The sequence below is a fragment of the Rhamphochromis sp. 'chilingali' genome (assembly GCF_963969265.1).
Source record: "Rhamphochromis sp. 'chilingali' genome assembly, chromosome: 4".
In the NCBI taxonomy this organism is placed as follows: domain Eukaryota; kingdom Metazoa; phylum Chordata; class Actinopteri; order Cichliformes; family Cichlidae; genus Rhamphochromis; species Rhamphochromis sp. 'chilingali'.
In genome coordinates this window covers 1,461,415-1,477,210 of record NC_137948.1, presented here as the reverse complement: position 1 = coordinate 1,477,210, position 15,796 = coordinate 1,461,415, and the positions used below count along the sequence as shown (strand labels likewise).

At 47.4% G+C, this 15,796-nt stretch overlaps 3 protein-coding genes across 4 annotated transcripts in view; 2 read left to right on the top strand and 1 right to left on the bottom strand.

The window, feature by feature from the left end:
• Positions 1-235: 235 nt before the first annotated feature.
• On the top strand, positions 236-2,687 carry hmgb2a (high mobility group box 2a). The gene is made up of 5 exons (XM_080881307.1): positions 236-393; positions 1,220-1,379; positions 1,476-1,624; positions 1,706-1,880; positions 1,968-2,687. The coding sequence occupies exons 2-5, from the start codon at positions 1,233-1,235 to the stop codon at positions 2,136-2,138; spliced, it is 642 nt and encodes a 213-aa protein (XP_080737433.1). The 5' UTR covers positions 236-393; positions 1,220-1,232; the 3' UTR covers positions 2,139-2,687.
• Positions 2,688-3,555: 868 nt separating this feature from the next.
• The window catches only part of wdr17 (WD repeat domain 17), a 28,050-nt gene continuing 15,809 nt past the window's right edge, over positions 3,556-15,796 (top strand). For both annotated transcript variants that reach the window (XM_080881252.1, XM_080881251.1), the window contains exons 1-9: positions 3,556-3,686; positions 5,985-6,113; positions 7,615-7,798; positions 7,872-8,102; positions 9,910-10,020; positions 10,109-10,249; positions 10,503-10,625; positions 12,291-12,478; positions 12,550-12,718. In XM_080881252.1, the coding sequence (XP_080737378.1) occupies positions 5,991-6,113; positions 7,615-7,798; positions 7,872-8,102; positions 9,910-10,020; positions 10,109-10,249; positions 10,503-10,625; positions 12,291-12,478; positions 12,550-12,718 (1,270 nt within the window). In that variant the 5' untranslated portion in view covers positions 3,556-3,686; positions 5,985-5,990. The remainder of the gene's footprint in view (positions 3,687-5,984; positions 6,114-7,614; positions 7,799-7,871; positions 8,103-9,909; positions 10,021-10,108; positions 10,250-10,502; positions 10,626-12,290; positions 12,479-12,549; positions 12,719-15,796) is intronic.
• LOC308396178 (uncharacterized protein) lies at positions 14,978-15,542 on the bottom strand (the record flags this gene model as incomplete). Its single annotated transcript, XM_080881311.1, has 3 exons — positions 15,463-15,542; positions 15,217-15,327; positions 14,978-15,084 (listed from the first exon to the last, which is right to left on the bottom strand). Exons 1-3 carry the CDS (start codon positions 15,509-15,511, stop codon positions 14,978-14,980), a joined length of 267 nt encoding a protein of 88 aa, XP_080737437.1. The 5' UTR covers positions 15,512-15,542.

Here is a 15,796-nt window from a genome sequence, read left to right as displayed (position 1 = left end):
GCAGCCTCGGAGCGGATCGGCTCCTTTCGCTCTCATCTCGAAAACAAACGGTTAAGCGACGTCAACAGCAGACGGAGGTTATTTTGGAACAGCAGTGAACAAAGAGGGGCTTTTTCGCGCCCTATGTTTAAAAGCCCGGGAGCAGCCAATCAGCTTTCAGGTGACGCACACAAACCCTACGGCTTGACTTCTAGGAAAACAACCAATCACATCCGCGACTGCGCTGTGTGCCCTGCGTTCAAAATTAAATACACGATTTCCGCCAATCCGCTGCTGGGGGGACGGATCTGTGTGAGACTCGATAGTATAGTTAGTGCGGCCTCGCAGACGGTGACTAAACAGTTGACCGTCCTTCCTCCTTCACTCGTTTACAGCTCGTCTTGCGGTGAACAGGTAAGGCCCCTCTGCTTTCTAATAATTGTTTAGCAAACAGTGGCTGGAAGGTGTTTGTGCTTTGTTTGTTGTATTGCAATGGTGTGTGCCGAAGTTTCTGGGGCTATTTTAACCTTTGTGCGGTAAAAATACATCTGTTTTTTGGCCCGTAGGTCGTTTGCGTGATAAATCACAGCAATATCAAAACGGTGTTTGTGAAAAAGCAAGCAGTTCGCTGCTGTTTAAAACCGAAAAGCATCAGTTTTGTGGGGTGTTTTTCTTGCTCGGTGCTCTGTAAGATGGTGCTGTAGCTCAGTGTGTGTCCGACTTAGTGCGCAACATGCCGTTCAAACGCCATTTGGTTTGGTAGCTTAGCTCGCAGCACGACGGAAGCGCCTCTCTTTTTAAAGTTTGGATGAAGTCTCCGGCTGTCTCGGAGTCGCTCTGGGTGCTGGCTACACGTGTTTAAAGGCAGAAACCCGGGGAACTGCTCGCAGTGTAGCGGAGCGGCTGTATTGCAGAGACTTTGTTGGGGAAGTTTTTGGCGCAGTTGTGTTTAGGCGGGAAGATACAAAATGGAGTCGCGTCTTTTTGTCCCGGAGAGGCAGAAAGCCGATTAGAGCCTTAAAACACTCCCGGGCGTCTGCTCGCCCTATTTCTGCTGCGGTAACACCACTTACGGCCACACGACGGCAAATGTGAGGATATTACCCGCTTTAATTTAAAACGGTGAGGCCAGGGAGCGGTTATTGTGCCGGGGTGGGCGTGTAATACGAAACTCGGAGTCGTTTTGGTGGTTTAGTGTTTGGTTTCATTTCTGGTTTTCTTTCTGGTCTTTATTTTGCAGATTAATCGCAGCCATGACAAAGGATCCGAATAAGCCGAGAGGAAAAACCTCCTCCTACGCTTTCTTTGTGGCGACCTGCCGCGAGGAGCACAAGAAGAAGCACCCAGGGACCAGCGTGAACTTCGCAGAGTTTTCCAAGAAGTGCTCAGAAAGATGGAAGGTGAGCCCCGCGGTTTATTATAAGCACTGATGTTCTGATATTTTTTTTTTAATTTTATTTGTCCTTTTTAAAAATTAAAACGTGTGTGTGTGGTAGACCATGTCCCCTAAGGAGAAGGGAAAGTTTGAAGAGATGGCCAAGAACGATAAGGTCCGATATGACCGGGAGATGAAGTCCTACGTGCCACCTAAAGGTGCCAAGAAGGGAAAGAAGAAGAAGGACCCCAACGCCCCCAAAAGGCCCCCGTGAGTCTACACTCGCTGCTCTTTGTCTGTAAAATGTTTTCAGTTAGATTCTTGGGATTAAATTTGTTGTTTTCCCTTCAGCTCCGCTTTCTTCGTCTTCTGCTCCGACCACCGTCCCAAGATCAAGGAGGATAACCCTGGGATCTCCATCGGCGACATTGCCAAGAAGCTTGGCGAGATGTGGGCCACGCAGGGCGCCAAAGACAAGGCCCCCTACGAGGCCAAAGCCGCCAGACTGAAGGAGAAATACGAGAAGGTGCCCCTGTGTTTTCGGGTGGTGTTGGATGGTGTAGCGTGTCTCTGAGGTGGCGTTCCTAACGTGTCTCCTCTTCTCCTTTTCCAGGACGTTGCTGCCTACAGAGCCAAGGGTGGCTCTGGGAAGAGCGACGCTGGAAAGAAGAGCGGGCCCGGCAGGCCCGCCGCCAAGAAGGCTGTACCGGCTGATGATGATGATGACGATGATGAAGACGAGGAGGAAGAGGATGAAGATGACGACGATGAGGATGATGACTAAGTGGTTTCTGTGTTTGAGGATGTGAAGTTTGCGTTGTTCAGCTTATGTTTGTTTTTTGGGTTGGACTCGTCCAACGGTATAGCCTGCTGTCCCTGTCGGTCGGCCTCGGTCGACCTGTACTCCTCTTCTTCTAATTCAGGGATTTAGATTTTATTGTCCCTTAGTCCCCTTTAAGTTTTATTTTTGTTTTACAACTGCTGAAGTCGGGTCTGTTACACCTTAGATCCTGGTTTAAAAAAACGTGCAGCCAGATTATTTCCTGTGATGATGCGATGAACTGAAACTCCTGTGCAGACGGTGGACAGCAGCCAGCCAGGAAACGTTTTCTTTTCTTTGTTTGTTTTTTTTTTTATTTTAAGAATGATTGTTTCTGGAAGCACTGCTCATGTTTTCTGTTCCAGCGGTGCCGTTTCTTCACTGTCATTTTACTGCCAGGATTTATCTGTAGTTTGGTTAAAAAAATGTTTGCCGTCATTTTTAATGTGGAACTTTGAAAACATGTAGAACGGATTTTTCTTTTTGTAATAAAATTTTGTATATTGCCTATAAGTGTAGACTGCTGTGTGTCTAAAGCTCACATGACTGGGGGGGGCAGTCTGAGTGGGTAGATGAAGAAATGAATGTAAGCAGAATGAGGCTCATTGTGCAGCAGCAGACTCACTGCAATGTTAAAAATCAGCCTTGCACAGTGTAGCAATGACACTCAGGTGGGTTTAAGTACTTGTGACCCATGTTTACAACATGATTTTTCATCATTTTAGAATCAGTGGTAAAAGCATCCATGTCAGCTTCAGTCCTTTAAACAGATTCTCCAAAAATCAGTCAACTCATGTGACGACAGACGGGCCAATCACAGGGCCTCTAACATGTGATGTGCAGTCACTGTTCTGTCTGAAGCAGCTGAAAACAAAATATCTGCAATGACAAATTAAAGGCTGGCACTGGAAGGAGACCCCAGCGTCATCATAGGAGAGGTTATAATGTGGGCGTGGCCTGGGAGCACTTCACCACCACTCAGAACTGGAAGGTGTTGCTGAGGAGAACAGTCTGAAATACCTGCTCAGCTTGCTGCTCTGCACAGAATAGGTGGTTGGATGAATGACAAGTTAAGAAAAACCAATCCAGTTTTATTTTGACCCCGGTAGACGGCTGGAGGTCTCTTCCTGTTTAAATGGAGTTCTTCCTTTCCACAGTTGCCAAGCGCTTCCTTTTATTTAAGAATTAATTTCTGTTTATTGCGAACATTTTTGTACAATCTGTGTTTTGCTCCCAGAGGATCATCTGAATGTTGTGGGTCAGTATAAAACTGTTGTTGTGAAATGTGTAAATATTTAACAATAAATGTAAATAAACGAGAGGTTCCCGTCACTGATTTACACCGCGGACACTCTGACTGACAGCCCGGACAGCCAATAGCTGATCACAGACCGGCCTCCCAGGGACCAATCAGCGCAGCTGCTGCTCCTACCTCTGCCGGATGACGGTGAGCTGGACGCATTTCAGCACCTGGGAGCTGTCCGCCGTGCACGAGCCTGCCGACAACTGACGGTAAGACGAAACACACGCACACAGACACACGCACACAGACACACGCACACAGACACACGAACTGGTCGCGTGTTTGAAATGTTGAAAAATTAAGCCAGGATCCGTGTCTTCAGCAGTGTGCGTGTGTGTGAGTCTGTGTGAGTCTGTGGGTGTGAGGTTCCTGCGACACGCAGGTGTCTCGTGGATCAGTCGCAGTGACGGAACCTGTTGATGCGTCGACATGTTGTTCAGGATCAGATGAAATGATGGCGGGAGCGCGCAGAGCTTTTAACCCCCCGTGCTCCACGTCAGGGTGCGTGACGTGGTCGGGAGGACTGTTGTGAGTCCGTCCACAGCGCGCGACTTTGTCGTTTATGAGGCCCGTGAAGTGTGCGAAGACCACCGTGACGTCAGCGCTTCACCGGGGGGCGCTGACTAATCACACGAGTGCCGCGTGCCGTGTCACCGGGTCTCCGCCGGGTGTACCTGTAGAGAGCAGGTACACCCCTCCCCCTCCTGCATCATTCAGAGCTGAGTCCTGATTGGTCTCCTGGGGTGTGTTTAGTTTTAATGGAGCTCATTCACAGATTATATTTCCGCACAGGAGGAGCTCAGGAGGCCCAGCGCAGGTGTGATGTTTGTTACTGTTCCAAAATGTTCACTTTTAATAATAAAGGTGATTAAAGGAGCCCATCAGCACGGCTCACACCAGACAAACGAACACCTGACTCACCCTAATCTCTACCTACCTACCCTAAGCACCGTAGCCTCTGTTATTGACCGGTTTACCTCTGACTTACTTTGCTGTGCTATTACAGGTAATCAATATGAAAAGGTTGTCACATCTGGAGCCAGATGTGAGCCTTTGCTGACCCCCGGTCATGTGTTTATATCCTATGGAACTGATTAAAGGTCAATGATGTTATTTAATAAACAAATAATGTTGTAGACGGTTTCAGAGGTTTAAACTGGGTCTGGAGCCTCTTTCCTGCTGTCTTTGCCTGACACGCAGCTCATGATGCACTGTTTCTATCAGAGACTGTTTAGGCTGAAAAACAACAGGAAGTGATGCATAAAAAAGTGTTTTTGTTCCTGTGAGAAACCAGTTTGCACTCTCGGGAGCTCTCAGGTACTGGAAGCCAGCTCAGGTTTGAGATGATGATGCAGATTATTTAGAAGTAAAACGATTTTAAAAGTCTCAAATCTTTAAACACACCAAAATATTTTTTAGGGGTTAAAAAAAAAATCAATCTTTGTGTCCAAACGTGTTGACAGTGTAGTCATCACTGTGGCTGCACACGGTTACTGTTTAGCTGATTCACACCATTATCTGTTTAATGGAGGATGATAAATGAAGATGTAAATCAGCCTATTTGCACCTGACAGGACGAGGTTACAGGCCAGCACATCAACAGGTGTTTGAAGTTACCTTTGATAGCGACTCCTCGCTCTCCTCTTTCCTTTCTGCCTTTGTAGCTTCTCTGATTTGGTGAACTGGCCCTTTAAAGATGATCACTGACGCCACTTCTTTTTAAAAAATTATAAACGCGTAAAAGATCAAATCAAACCAAACTACTCGCACAGAGCTCGCAGTGTGTCTGTGAGGTATATCATGAAGGTGCTTTGGGGTTTCTTAACAGTGGACAAATGACATGATTTACAGCCACAGCATTAAAAGTTAGTGGGTGGGGCCAGAGGTAACCTCATGATCTGTGACGATGAGCGATAACTCAGGAAGAAGATAAACACAAACTGTGCAGAGGTGTCAGTGTGCTCTCCTCAGGGTAACGACTCTGGACCTCTGCTCTATGGTCACGGGCTCAGATTGGAGGCTGGGTAAACACTGTGGGCTCTTTGGGCTGCTGCTGTTGGGGAGAGTCTTTACCATCTGTGGTGACTGCGACTGCTCTGTAGCGATGTTTAGGTGGGTGACGTGCTAAAGTAGCATCCACACGATCTCCAGGACCCGAGTGCCCAGCAGAGCACTGAGACGTGAGTGTCTGCAGGACTCTCGGATGGGCGTGCACGCCGATCCCCCACGGCCTGCTGTGTCACTTCCTCGCAGTAAGAGTTATTAGGCAGCGGCCAATCACTGCAGAGATTAATTCAATCCTCGCTCTAATCATCTCATCCCAGGCCAACCTGTTGATGCATGTAGTTTGCGTGCGTGCTGTGAGTGTTAATCTGCTACAACTATTTATGTGTAAATACACACAGCCACACTCATTCCAATGCGACAGTCCAGTGATAATTATAGGAACACACACCTAATCCAAAACCAGTAAACTGGTTAAAACTAAAGTGTTTGTGTGTCTGCAGGTGAGGATGGCGAAGGTGAAGCAGGTGGGCCTGTTGGCAGCAGGCTGTCAGCCGTGGAACAAAGACGTGTGTGCGGCCAGCGGAGACCGCTTCGCCTACTGTGCTACGCTAGCTATATACATCTACCAGGTGATCTACCTGTGTGTGTGCGTGCGTGTGTGTGTGTGCGTGTTTAGACATCTTTGTGAGGACAGAACATTGGCATGTTACCATACTTATGGGGACAAAGTGTCCGTCCTCACGCGTTTGAAGACATTTTTGAGACTGAAGATGTGGTTTTAGTGTCAGGGTGACTGTTGTGTTAGCGGCTAAGGAAAGCATGCTGTCACTTAGATGTGCTCATCGAGATATGAAAACAAGTGTGTGTGAGAGTGTGTAGATGCTGTAACACAAAGTTGGTGTTTTCTGGGTAAAGCACTGTCGATCGCCATATTTAAAGCTGTGACTCCGCCCATAAAAATCATAGAGCTGGGTTCTCTGTGGCTTGTGAGCCGTTGAAGTTTGCAGCTCTGTCTCTGGACCTGCTCCAGTGCGCAGCATCTTCAGTTTCATCTTATGTACTTTTGATTTGTTTCTGTGCTGCTGTGGTCCACAGTCTCCTGCATTTTTATTCCATGAACTTCTTTGTTACTTAACCTCCACAGCCAGTCCTGTCAGCCAATCGTATCGCGGCATATTATTTTCCGAGCCTCACAGTCGGCGTGTTGAGGAGAAATCAGGACGTTGCCTTGTGAGTGAGTCTGTGTGTCACCGTGTTACATCCTCGTGCAGCAAACAGGACGTAGTCTGTATCAGAGGCACCATGATCGCAGTGCTGACACTTCATTCACACTTTATTCTCCAGGTGAGCAGTACTGATTTTTACTAACGCGGTCCGAATACTCGGGCGTAGCGTGCGGGTAATGTGGCGACAGCTTGCGTGACTGTCATCACAGGAATCCTCCAGAGGTTCTCCGGAGACAGCTGCTCGGGAAAAGGCGCCGCTTTCTTTTCCTGTTCTGTTTTCCTTCATGATTTTAGCTGTGAGTTTGCAGATCGCCGGGAACACCCGAGGTGGAGCTTGTCTGTCTTTGTGAATGTGACCGGGATGAACTGGGAATCCTGAAACAGGATTTTTGTTGCTTCTGTAAGTTGAACTGAGATTTGATGTAATCTGTTTGTTTTTTTGTTAATCTGGATTCACGTGTGCGAGATGACCTTTGAACTGCTCTTGTGGTGAACATTTTTTGGAATGTCCAGATCACGTCTGTCGCCTGAGCTCTGATCAATGCACGAGTCCTTCGAGGGGTTTGATTGTAGAGATCGTCCCAGCGGGCTCTGAGCTCTGACTCTGGGGGATGAATAACCCGTTCCTGGGTTTGCGCCTTGTAGAGTACCAGCTCCCCCAGGGAAACCAGCTCATGTCACCAGGGATTATTTGCTGTCTGCACGGTGTTGCAGGAGGCACCGATGCAGATGGTCAGAACGAGACCTCCAGGAGGAGATGTAAACGCAGCAGCAGTGCTGGAGGTAGTCAGGAGGTGCACAGGGCGGCGACCTGCAGGAAAGGATTCTTGATTTCTTGGGCAGAGTTGTGGAAGTTGACAGATTTCTGAGAGCTGTTTCATTCGTTCTCTTGTCCTCGTTGCAGTTGGATCAGCAGTACAATGAGTTTAAATTGAGGTCCATCATGTCAGAGCACAAGAAGACCATAACAGCGATCAGCTGGTGCCCCGACAACCCCGACCTGTTTGCTTCGGCCTCAGCTGATAACCTCCTCATCGTGTGGAACGTAGCAGAGAAAAAGGCGGTGGCGCGACTCGACAACACTAAAGGTAGCTGGATGATCCACGCCGGGTTGTTTCAGCACAGATCTGTAAAGCCTCACAGCCTCTTCCTGTTTCTCAGGCGTCCCCGTGTCAGTCAGTTGGTGCTGGAACTCGGCCGACGGAGTGGCGTTCGTCTCCCAGCGCGGTCCGCTGTACATCTGGGTCTACCGAGGTCCCGATCCTGGGGTCACGGTGCATAAAGAAGCCCACTCCTTCCTGTCTGACATCTGTCTCTTCAGATGGCACCCCACCAAGAAGGGGAAACTGGTGTTTGGACACACAGACGGGAGCCTGTCGGTGTTTCAGCCAGGTACCGACCAACACGAGTTTTGAATGTGTGGACGCCTGGAGGTCTGTGATCATTGTGTGTCATTCCCCTGAAAAGAGAAGGAAAGTCAGTGGATTTTATTTGAAATTACAATAAATTATATTTACACATTTATATACATTTACTTAGAATATAGTTATTTCTTTGTTTCCTGTAAAAAGCTGACTTGTTAGCCTGTTTTTAGTGTTCGTACCTTTAAGCATTTGTGTGATTATAATTACTCTGAAACGTCAAATGAAATACATTCAATAATTAATTACAGGAGATTACATCTTTAGTCACAGGCCATGTTATCAAGTGTTGCCGTGTTAAAAAAGTATTTTGATTTTATATTTGTAAGTTTTCAGTGTTTTGTATCCAGATGAGAGACGTGACGCAGAACACACGCAGTTTTCACAGAGATTTGCACAAACATTCGTATTAAAGGCCGTTCTTACAGGAAGTCAGGTGGGTGCTCGTTCCTAATATGGTCGTGACAGCGCCCTGAAACCAGCTTATCCACTCAGAGGAATAAGTGGGAGGGGCTAGGTCAGTTTGTGTCAGACAGAGGGTGAAGTGAGGAACCTGCACCGAGGTCCAAATTTAGATAAGTCAAGTCATCGTTATTTATATAACACATTTAAAAGACATGAAGTGTCGGCCAAAGTGCTGAACAGAGGGATGATATAATAAAAGGATTAAAATAGAAAGAAAACATTATAGAAACACTGTAAGACATCCGTGTATGTTTGTAAACAATGTGTGTACATGCAAATACGCACACATGCATACATATACAAAAATGTACACATTCACACACAAGCGCACATACGTGAACATAAAATACATGTATAAGTGTCTACACATGCAAGCATCATCCAATGAGATAAAAGACCAGAATAGTTAAAACAGAATAAACGAGGTGTCAGAGACATCCGAAAGGTAGGTCTTCAGATTCGATTTGACGACTTGCAAGGATGAAGAGGATTTTCTAAAAGAGGGGAGATTGTTCCAGAGTCTCGGGGCGGCAATGGAGAAAGCCCTGGATTTATTTGCTTGTCCAGCTTGAGGGTGGAATCAAAAATGAAACCAAGGTTTTTTACGTGGGGATGTACACGAGCTGATAATGGGACAAGTCGTTTCTTATGAGACTAACAGAGTCCTGCTTACCGAAAATTATAATGTTGGATTTGTTGTGATTCAATTTGAGAAAGTTCAGAGACATCCAGCAATGTATGTCGCTAAGACACTCTGAGACTTTCTGCAGCGTACTGTCAGCACCTGGTTTTAGAGAGAGGTAGAAATGTGCATCGTCTGCATCGGAGTGACAGGAGATCTGGTGTTTCTGAAAAATGGAGCCTAATGCGAGCATGTATAAGGAGAATAAGACCGGGCCCAGAATAGAGCCCTGAGGTATTCCACAGGTGAGCGTAGCTGGGAGGAGTATTTGTTACCCAGCATCACAGAGTAGGATCTGCTCTCCAGGTAAGAGGCAAACCATGTTAGAGCAGAGCCTTGAATGCCGACACGTCTTTAGACGGTTTAGTAGGATCGTGTGGTCGACAGTGTCCAATGCTGCGCTCAGGTCTAGAAGAATCAAAACGGTACTTTTTCCAGTGTCAGCAGCTAAAAGCACATCGTTGAACACCTTCAGTAGAGACTCTGTGCTGTGGAAGGCTCTGAAAGCAGACTGCTATTTATCCAGAATATTATGTGTGTCTAAGAATGAAATAAAGAAGGATTATTCTGTCAAGCATGCAAATTCAGTGTGTCCAAAGAAAAGACCTTTACCCCCCGTTCTCTTCTTGAGGGAGTAAAAGCCAAAAGCACGTGCTGCGTCCGGAGTCTTTAGAGGGGACAGATGAGGAGGACCCTGTCAGTGCCTTGGAGTGGGACCCTTTGTCAACCGACTATTTACTAGGTCAGATCTGAGAGCAGTAAAATAGCTTTTTGTCTGGTCTGTGGCCCGTTCGCCCACAGAAGCGATGAACTGGTTGCCTCTCTTTCAGTGTCTAACCTTCATAACGGCATCCGGCTGGTGGACAGCGAGGCCTTGGCCTGCATCACGTCGTTCTGCTTCCCCTCAGCTGCTGCATCCGTGCAGTGTTTGGCCTGGGTCCCGTCTGCGCCCGGCATGTTCATCACCGGAGGTAAAGCCTGAGTGTTCACGTGGGATGCGTGTTCCCTTCTGTTTGCTCGGGTGGACGTGGGCTTCGGGCAGCCGGTGTGTGGGACATGCCGCTCTCCTGCTGCCATCTTTTATGCATAGATTCTTATTTGCATGATAATGAGAACATTTGACTTGTGAAGTCCACAATAACACATTTAAGTGGGTTCACTGAATATATTTACAGTATGAAAGAGCCTCCGAGGCGTGTCCAGTGATTTGTTTCTGTCCCTCAGACTCGCAGGTCGGCGTGCTGAGAGTGTGGAACGTGTCTCGCTCGACTCCGCTGGACAGCTTTAAGCTGAAAAAGACGGGATTTCACGCTTTGCATGTCCTCAACTCCCCACTGGCCAAGAAAGGTACCGTCTTTAGTAAATGAGCTGTAACAGCAGGAGAGATGAGAAACACTGAAACAGCTTCAGTTTGAGTCAAGATGGAGCAGTCGGTCAGAGCAAAACCCAACAGACACGCACAACATCTACTGATTTATTCAAATGATTAATCCTCCACCATCCACCCATCCATCATCTATCTATCCATCCATCCATCCACCCACCCATCCACCCATCCATCCATCCATCCATCCATCCATCCACCCATCCATCCATCCATCCATCCACCCACCGATCCACCCATCCATCCATCCATCCATCCACCCATCCATCATCCATCCATCATCCACTCATCCATCCATCCACCCATCCATCCATCCATCATCCATCTATCCATCATCCATCCATCATCCACTCATCCATCCATCCACCCACCCATCCACCCATCCATCCATCCATCCATCCACCCATCCACCCATCCATCATCCATCTATCCATCATCCATCCATCATCCACTCATCCATCCATCCACCCACCCATCCACCCATCCATCCATCCATCCATCCATCCATCCACCCATCCATCCATCCATCCACCCACCGATCCACCCATCCATCCATCCACCCATCCACCCATCCATCATCCATCTATCCATCATCCATCCATCATCCACTCATCCATCCATCCACTCATCCATCCATCCATCCATCCATCCATCCATCCATCCACCCATCCATCATCCATCTATCCATCATCCATCCATCATCCACTCATCCATCCATCCACTCATCCACCCATCCATCCATCCATCCATCCACCCATCCACCCATCCATCATCCATCTATCCATCATCCATCCATCATCCACTCATCCATCCATCCACTCATCCATCCATCCATCCATCCACCCATCATCCATCCATCCATCCATCCATCATCCATCCATCATCCACTCATCCATCCATCCACTCATCCATCCATCCATCCATCATCCACCCATCCACCCATCCATCCATCCATCCATCCATCCATCCATCATCCATCCACCCATCCATCCACCCATCATCCATCCACCCATCCATCCATCCATCCATCCATCCATCCATCCATCCATCCATCATTCCTCCGAGGTGGAAGCAAAGATTAAATATGCACTGTCCAACTATTTTTCATTCATTTCTCACTAAAGTTTAAACAGATTGATAGCTGTGCAGTATTAGACATCTCTTAGACATTTAAGAGCAGAAAGTTACTCAGCAGTTAAACAAAGATGTAAGGATCCTTTAAAGGCCAGGAGAAGACCTGCTTTCCTCTCACACTCAGCGCTGGCAGTGGATGAACGTTCACATTAATACAGAGAGTTTTACAAACTGCCTGTGTTGGATCATTTTCCAATGATGAAAAGTAGCTTTTTCTGTGTATCTGCTGTCTAAAAGGTTAAATTCAACATCACAAAAGTGTTAATGAATGCCAGAAGTGCTGAGCTCACAGTGACTGTTCTACATTTCAAGGAGAAAACAGTTAAAAATCCAGAATCTGGATTTTGTTAAATAGTCTTCATAAGATTTTGGTTTTGCACTGCGCGTGCAGGATTACAGCTGCAGCTCATCTGCATCAGGTTCTGTTGTTAAAACCCTGGATCCAGCTAACACTTTCCACAGGTGAGTTTGTCACAGCCCTCTTCTCTCTGCAGCTCAGAGCTCCTGCTCCCCCAGTAAGAGTCAGTACACCAGTTCCACCAGTGAGGCGGTCCCTCCCCCGACCCTGTCGCAGAACCGCTCCTTCTCTCTGCCTCCGGGCCACGCCGTCTGCTGCTTCATGGACGGAGGCGTGGGGCTCTACGACATGGGAGCCAAGAAGTGGGACTTCCTGCGAGACTTGGTATTCTTTGGCATCCTCACACGTGAGTGACAAAAAAGGAGCTTCAGCTCACTGTGTCGCTTCTTCCTCAGGGTCACGTAGAAACCATCTTCGACTGCAAATTTAAGCCCGATGATCCCAACCTGCTCGCCACGGCCAGTTTTGATGGAACCATCAAGATCTGGGACACAAACACTCTAACAGCTGTTTACACCTCCCCCGGGAACGAAGGAGTGGTCTACTCCCTGTCCTGGGCTCCGGGTAGGCTAGCTGCACGCATGCACACAGCACACGCATGCATTTACACACACACACACACACACACACACACACACGTAACTGTGTGAAACCTCTGTGATATGTAAAACCTCAGGAGGGACCCGGTGAGGCTGTTCTCAGCTTTATTAGCTTGTTGTAGATATAATTCAAGATTCAAGAGCTTTATTGTCAGTACAACAGCATGCACAGCATGCAGCATACTGACGTGCTGTTTCACTCCAAGCCTCCTGTGGTGCATTTATAAGTATATAAAAGATGTTTCTCCAAAAGATATAAAACTAGGAATTACAAATAAACAACATGTTGTCTTTGTGTTACATATCAGTCGATACATGATCAACACTTCATGTTTAAAAAATAATGATTTAGAAAAACCTTACAGGTGCAGTCAGTCATTTTCTGAGGTTATTTAATAGAAAACATGATGTAGTTCTTATAGATATGCTTTGAACAGTGTGTAATGACGTCTTCTGATAATCTGATGTGTTCTCAGAAACTCATAATTCGTGTATTAAAACTAAGGAGTGGGTTTGCAGTTTGTAGAAGGCGCCACGTTCCCCCAACATTTTGAATACAGCGGACGTCTCCTTTGTGGATAAGGACGCGTTCCTCGTATACGGCTGCAGACCGGCTGTAGCGCGCAAAGGCAGAGAAGTCGAAGGCGTTCTCGTGCAGTGGAGAGACATTTAGATCTGTGTCTGCTCGCCTCATCTACTGAACTGAAGTCACCTGAAAACGTGAAGAAAGAAGAACAAACAGAGAAGCAGCTCATCGTCTCAGACTCCCTCTTTATACCAACAGAGGAGTCGCCCCCTGCTGGACATGAGGAAGAATGCAGGTCAGATTGGCCCAAACAGAAGAAGCCTGTGGCTGTAAAAGTGACGAAGCTTTTGCCTGGAAATGCTCGATGTGCTGCTGCTGAACAGGAGACAAACCCGGAGTGACGTGTGACGTTTCCACAACCACTAAAATCACGTCTCACCAGCAAAGTGATAATAAAGTACAAACAGACATTGTGCACGGTGTCAGTTCATCAGCAGGAGTGTCATTCTCCCACACTCTGCAGTCGAGGATCAGGATGGATCGTAAGTTTTACTGCATGTTTCATCCTGACAGTACAGAACTCCATATTTACGACACATGAAGCACAGACGTAGTCAACAATCACCTCCACAGCGACACGTCAAAACATCCTGCAAGCCAACATAACACAACACGACAAATAACTGATGACCCACAGAGAGCAGGTCTGCAGGTCAACTCGCTCTGACGCTCAGCAACGCCTTCGTGTTTCTGCGAGAACGGGAAGCTGAACCACAAACACGTCCCACCTGGACAATGACCTCGTTGGATGACCCTCTGGATCGGGCTTTTTATTTGCACAACCACAGAAATCCCACAAATCCAGTTTAGCATTAACTGTGAAACCACGGGAACTCGCGCTGACGTCACAATCAAAGTTTCTGTTTGCTTCGTCCTCAGTCGGCAGCTGCTGCTGTGCTTCCTGTGTGCGCTCTAATCCGTTCACGTTTTCTTGGCTGTTGGACTAAAATTCGCCGGCTCACAGCGAACACGCACACACACCATGAAGTGGTTAAATAACACGGCTTTAAATTATTCTCCACTGTGGAAATGCAGATTTCACTTTGACCAAATTATTATGTTTTTCTTTATTCCCACGATGCAACAAAGGTTTACAGTTACAGGTCACATGGTTCTAATAAGAGATACCACTGACATGCATGAAACATATATTCTATATATGAGCGTATAAAATGACTGGATACATCTAAAGTCGATAATCGTATTCACACGTCCATCTTTCCAAAGGTTATTTTTAGGACTGCACCGCCTGATAATGACGCAGGAACCTCTGGAGCTGAAAATGAAGCGAGCTGCAGTTCCTCTACTGACCACTTGAGGGTGTCTCCATCAGCCAGCAGCGGCACACAGAGCGTTAAAACATCAGACTGTAAATAAACGATGGCCACTGTGACATCACTCGGTGTTTTCGGGGCTTCTCGTCCTGAAGTCTCATCATTAGCGACCTGAGCTAACCGCGCGTAACGACACTTTATGGTAACATGTCAGAGAAATATTTCAAAGTGAAAATAAATCAGTTTGATGATAAAAACGGAGCGGAGACAGTAAATACAGTCAGCTGATCTTTATTGCTCTAGAGTACACAACACACGGCAGCAGAGCGTCGACCAATCGGGCGACGTCCCGCGTGGCAGCGGTTTATCTGTTGCACAGATCAGAACTGCAACAGCTGGCAGTCATCACGGGCGGACGATTCAGGATCCTGCAGGCCAGCGACTTCAAGCAGCCCTTTGTGTGCGTTACCACTGTGAAAACCAAAGGACAGAAGTGACCGTCACACATCGTCCCAGCCGCTCACAGTGCCCGTGAGGCGGCCCAGCATGCATTTGTTCTCTTTTCTTTGCATAAACGTCAGAGCGACGCAAGGCGAGACTTACCCGGCCCAGAAGTGATGACGAGAGTAGAGCAGACGTCGTTGGAGCTGGAGCACGTCTCCACAGGACGTGAACAGAACTTCTGGCCTCCACAGTGACACTCCAAGGCTTCACCTGCAAAACACGTCAAAGAACCACCTTCAGCCGTCGCCAGCAGCCCCACGGTTCACTCACGCCGCGACAGACCGTCTTACGAACATCAAATAAATGTAACAGACGAACGGAGAGCAGGTCTGCGGGTTAACTCACTCTGACTGACGGCCAGCAGCAGCAGCACAGCGAGCATCACAGTCTTCATGTTTCTGCGGGAACAGGAAACTCAACCACAAACACTTCCCACCTGGACGATGATCCCGTCTGTCGGTCGGGCTTTTTATTTCTGCTTTTTGCCTAATTTGGGAAAACCCACAAATCCAGTTTAGCATTAACTGTGAAACCCCGGGAGCAGGTTGGTGTCGACATCAGCTGCTATTGACACTTTCTAAGATCCTTCTTGTTTCCTGAGTTTTCTCTGTGTAATAAAAACACTTATTTATGAACACGATGATGAAGTGTGTGGTTAAACTCCGAGCAAAGCCACCGT

Excerpts from the sequence above, each read along its gene's own strand:
- hmgb2a (XM_080881307.1), top strand. The coding sequence starts at position 1,233 with ATGACAAAGGATCCGAATAAGCCGAGAGGAAAAACCTCCTCCTACGCT. Across the intron at positions 1,380-1,475 it reads AGTGCTCAGAAAGATGGAAG|ACCATGTCCCCTAAGGAGAA; the intron begins GTGAGCCCCGCG and ends TGTGTGTGGTAG. Across the intron at positions 1,625-1,705 it reads AACGCCCCCAAAAGGCCCCC|CTCCGCTTTCTTCGTCTTCT; the intron begins GTGAGTCTACAC and ends TTTTCCCTTCAG.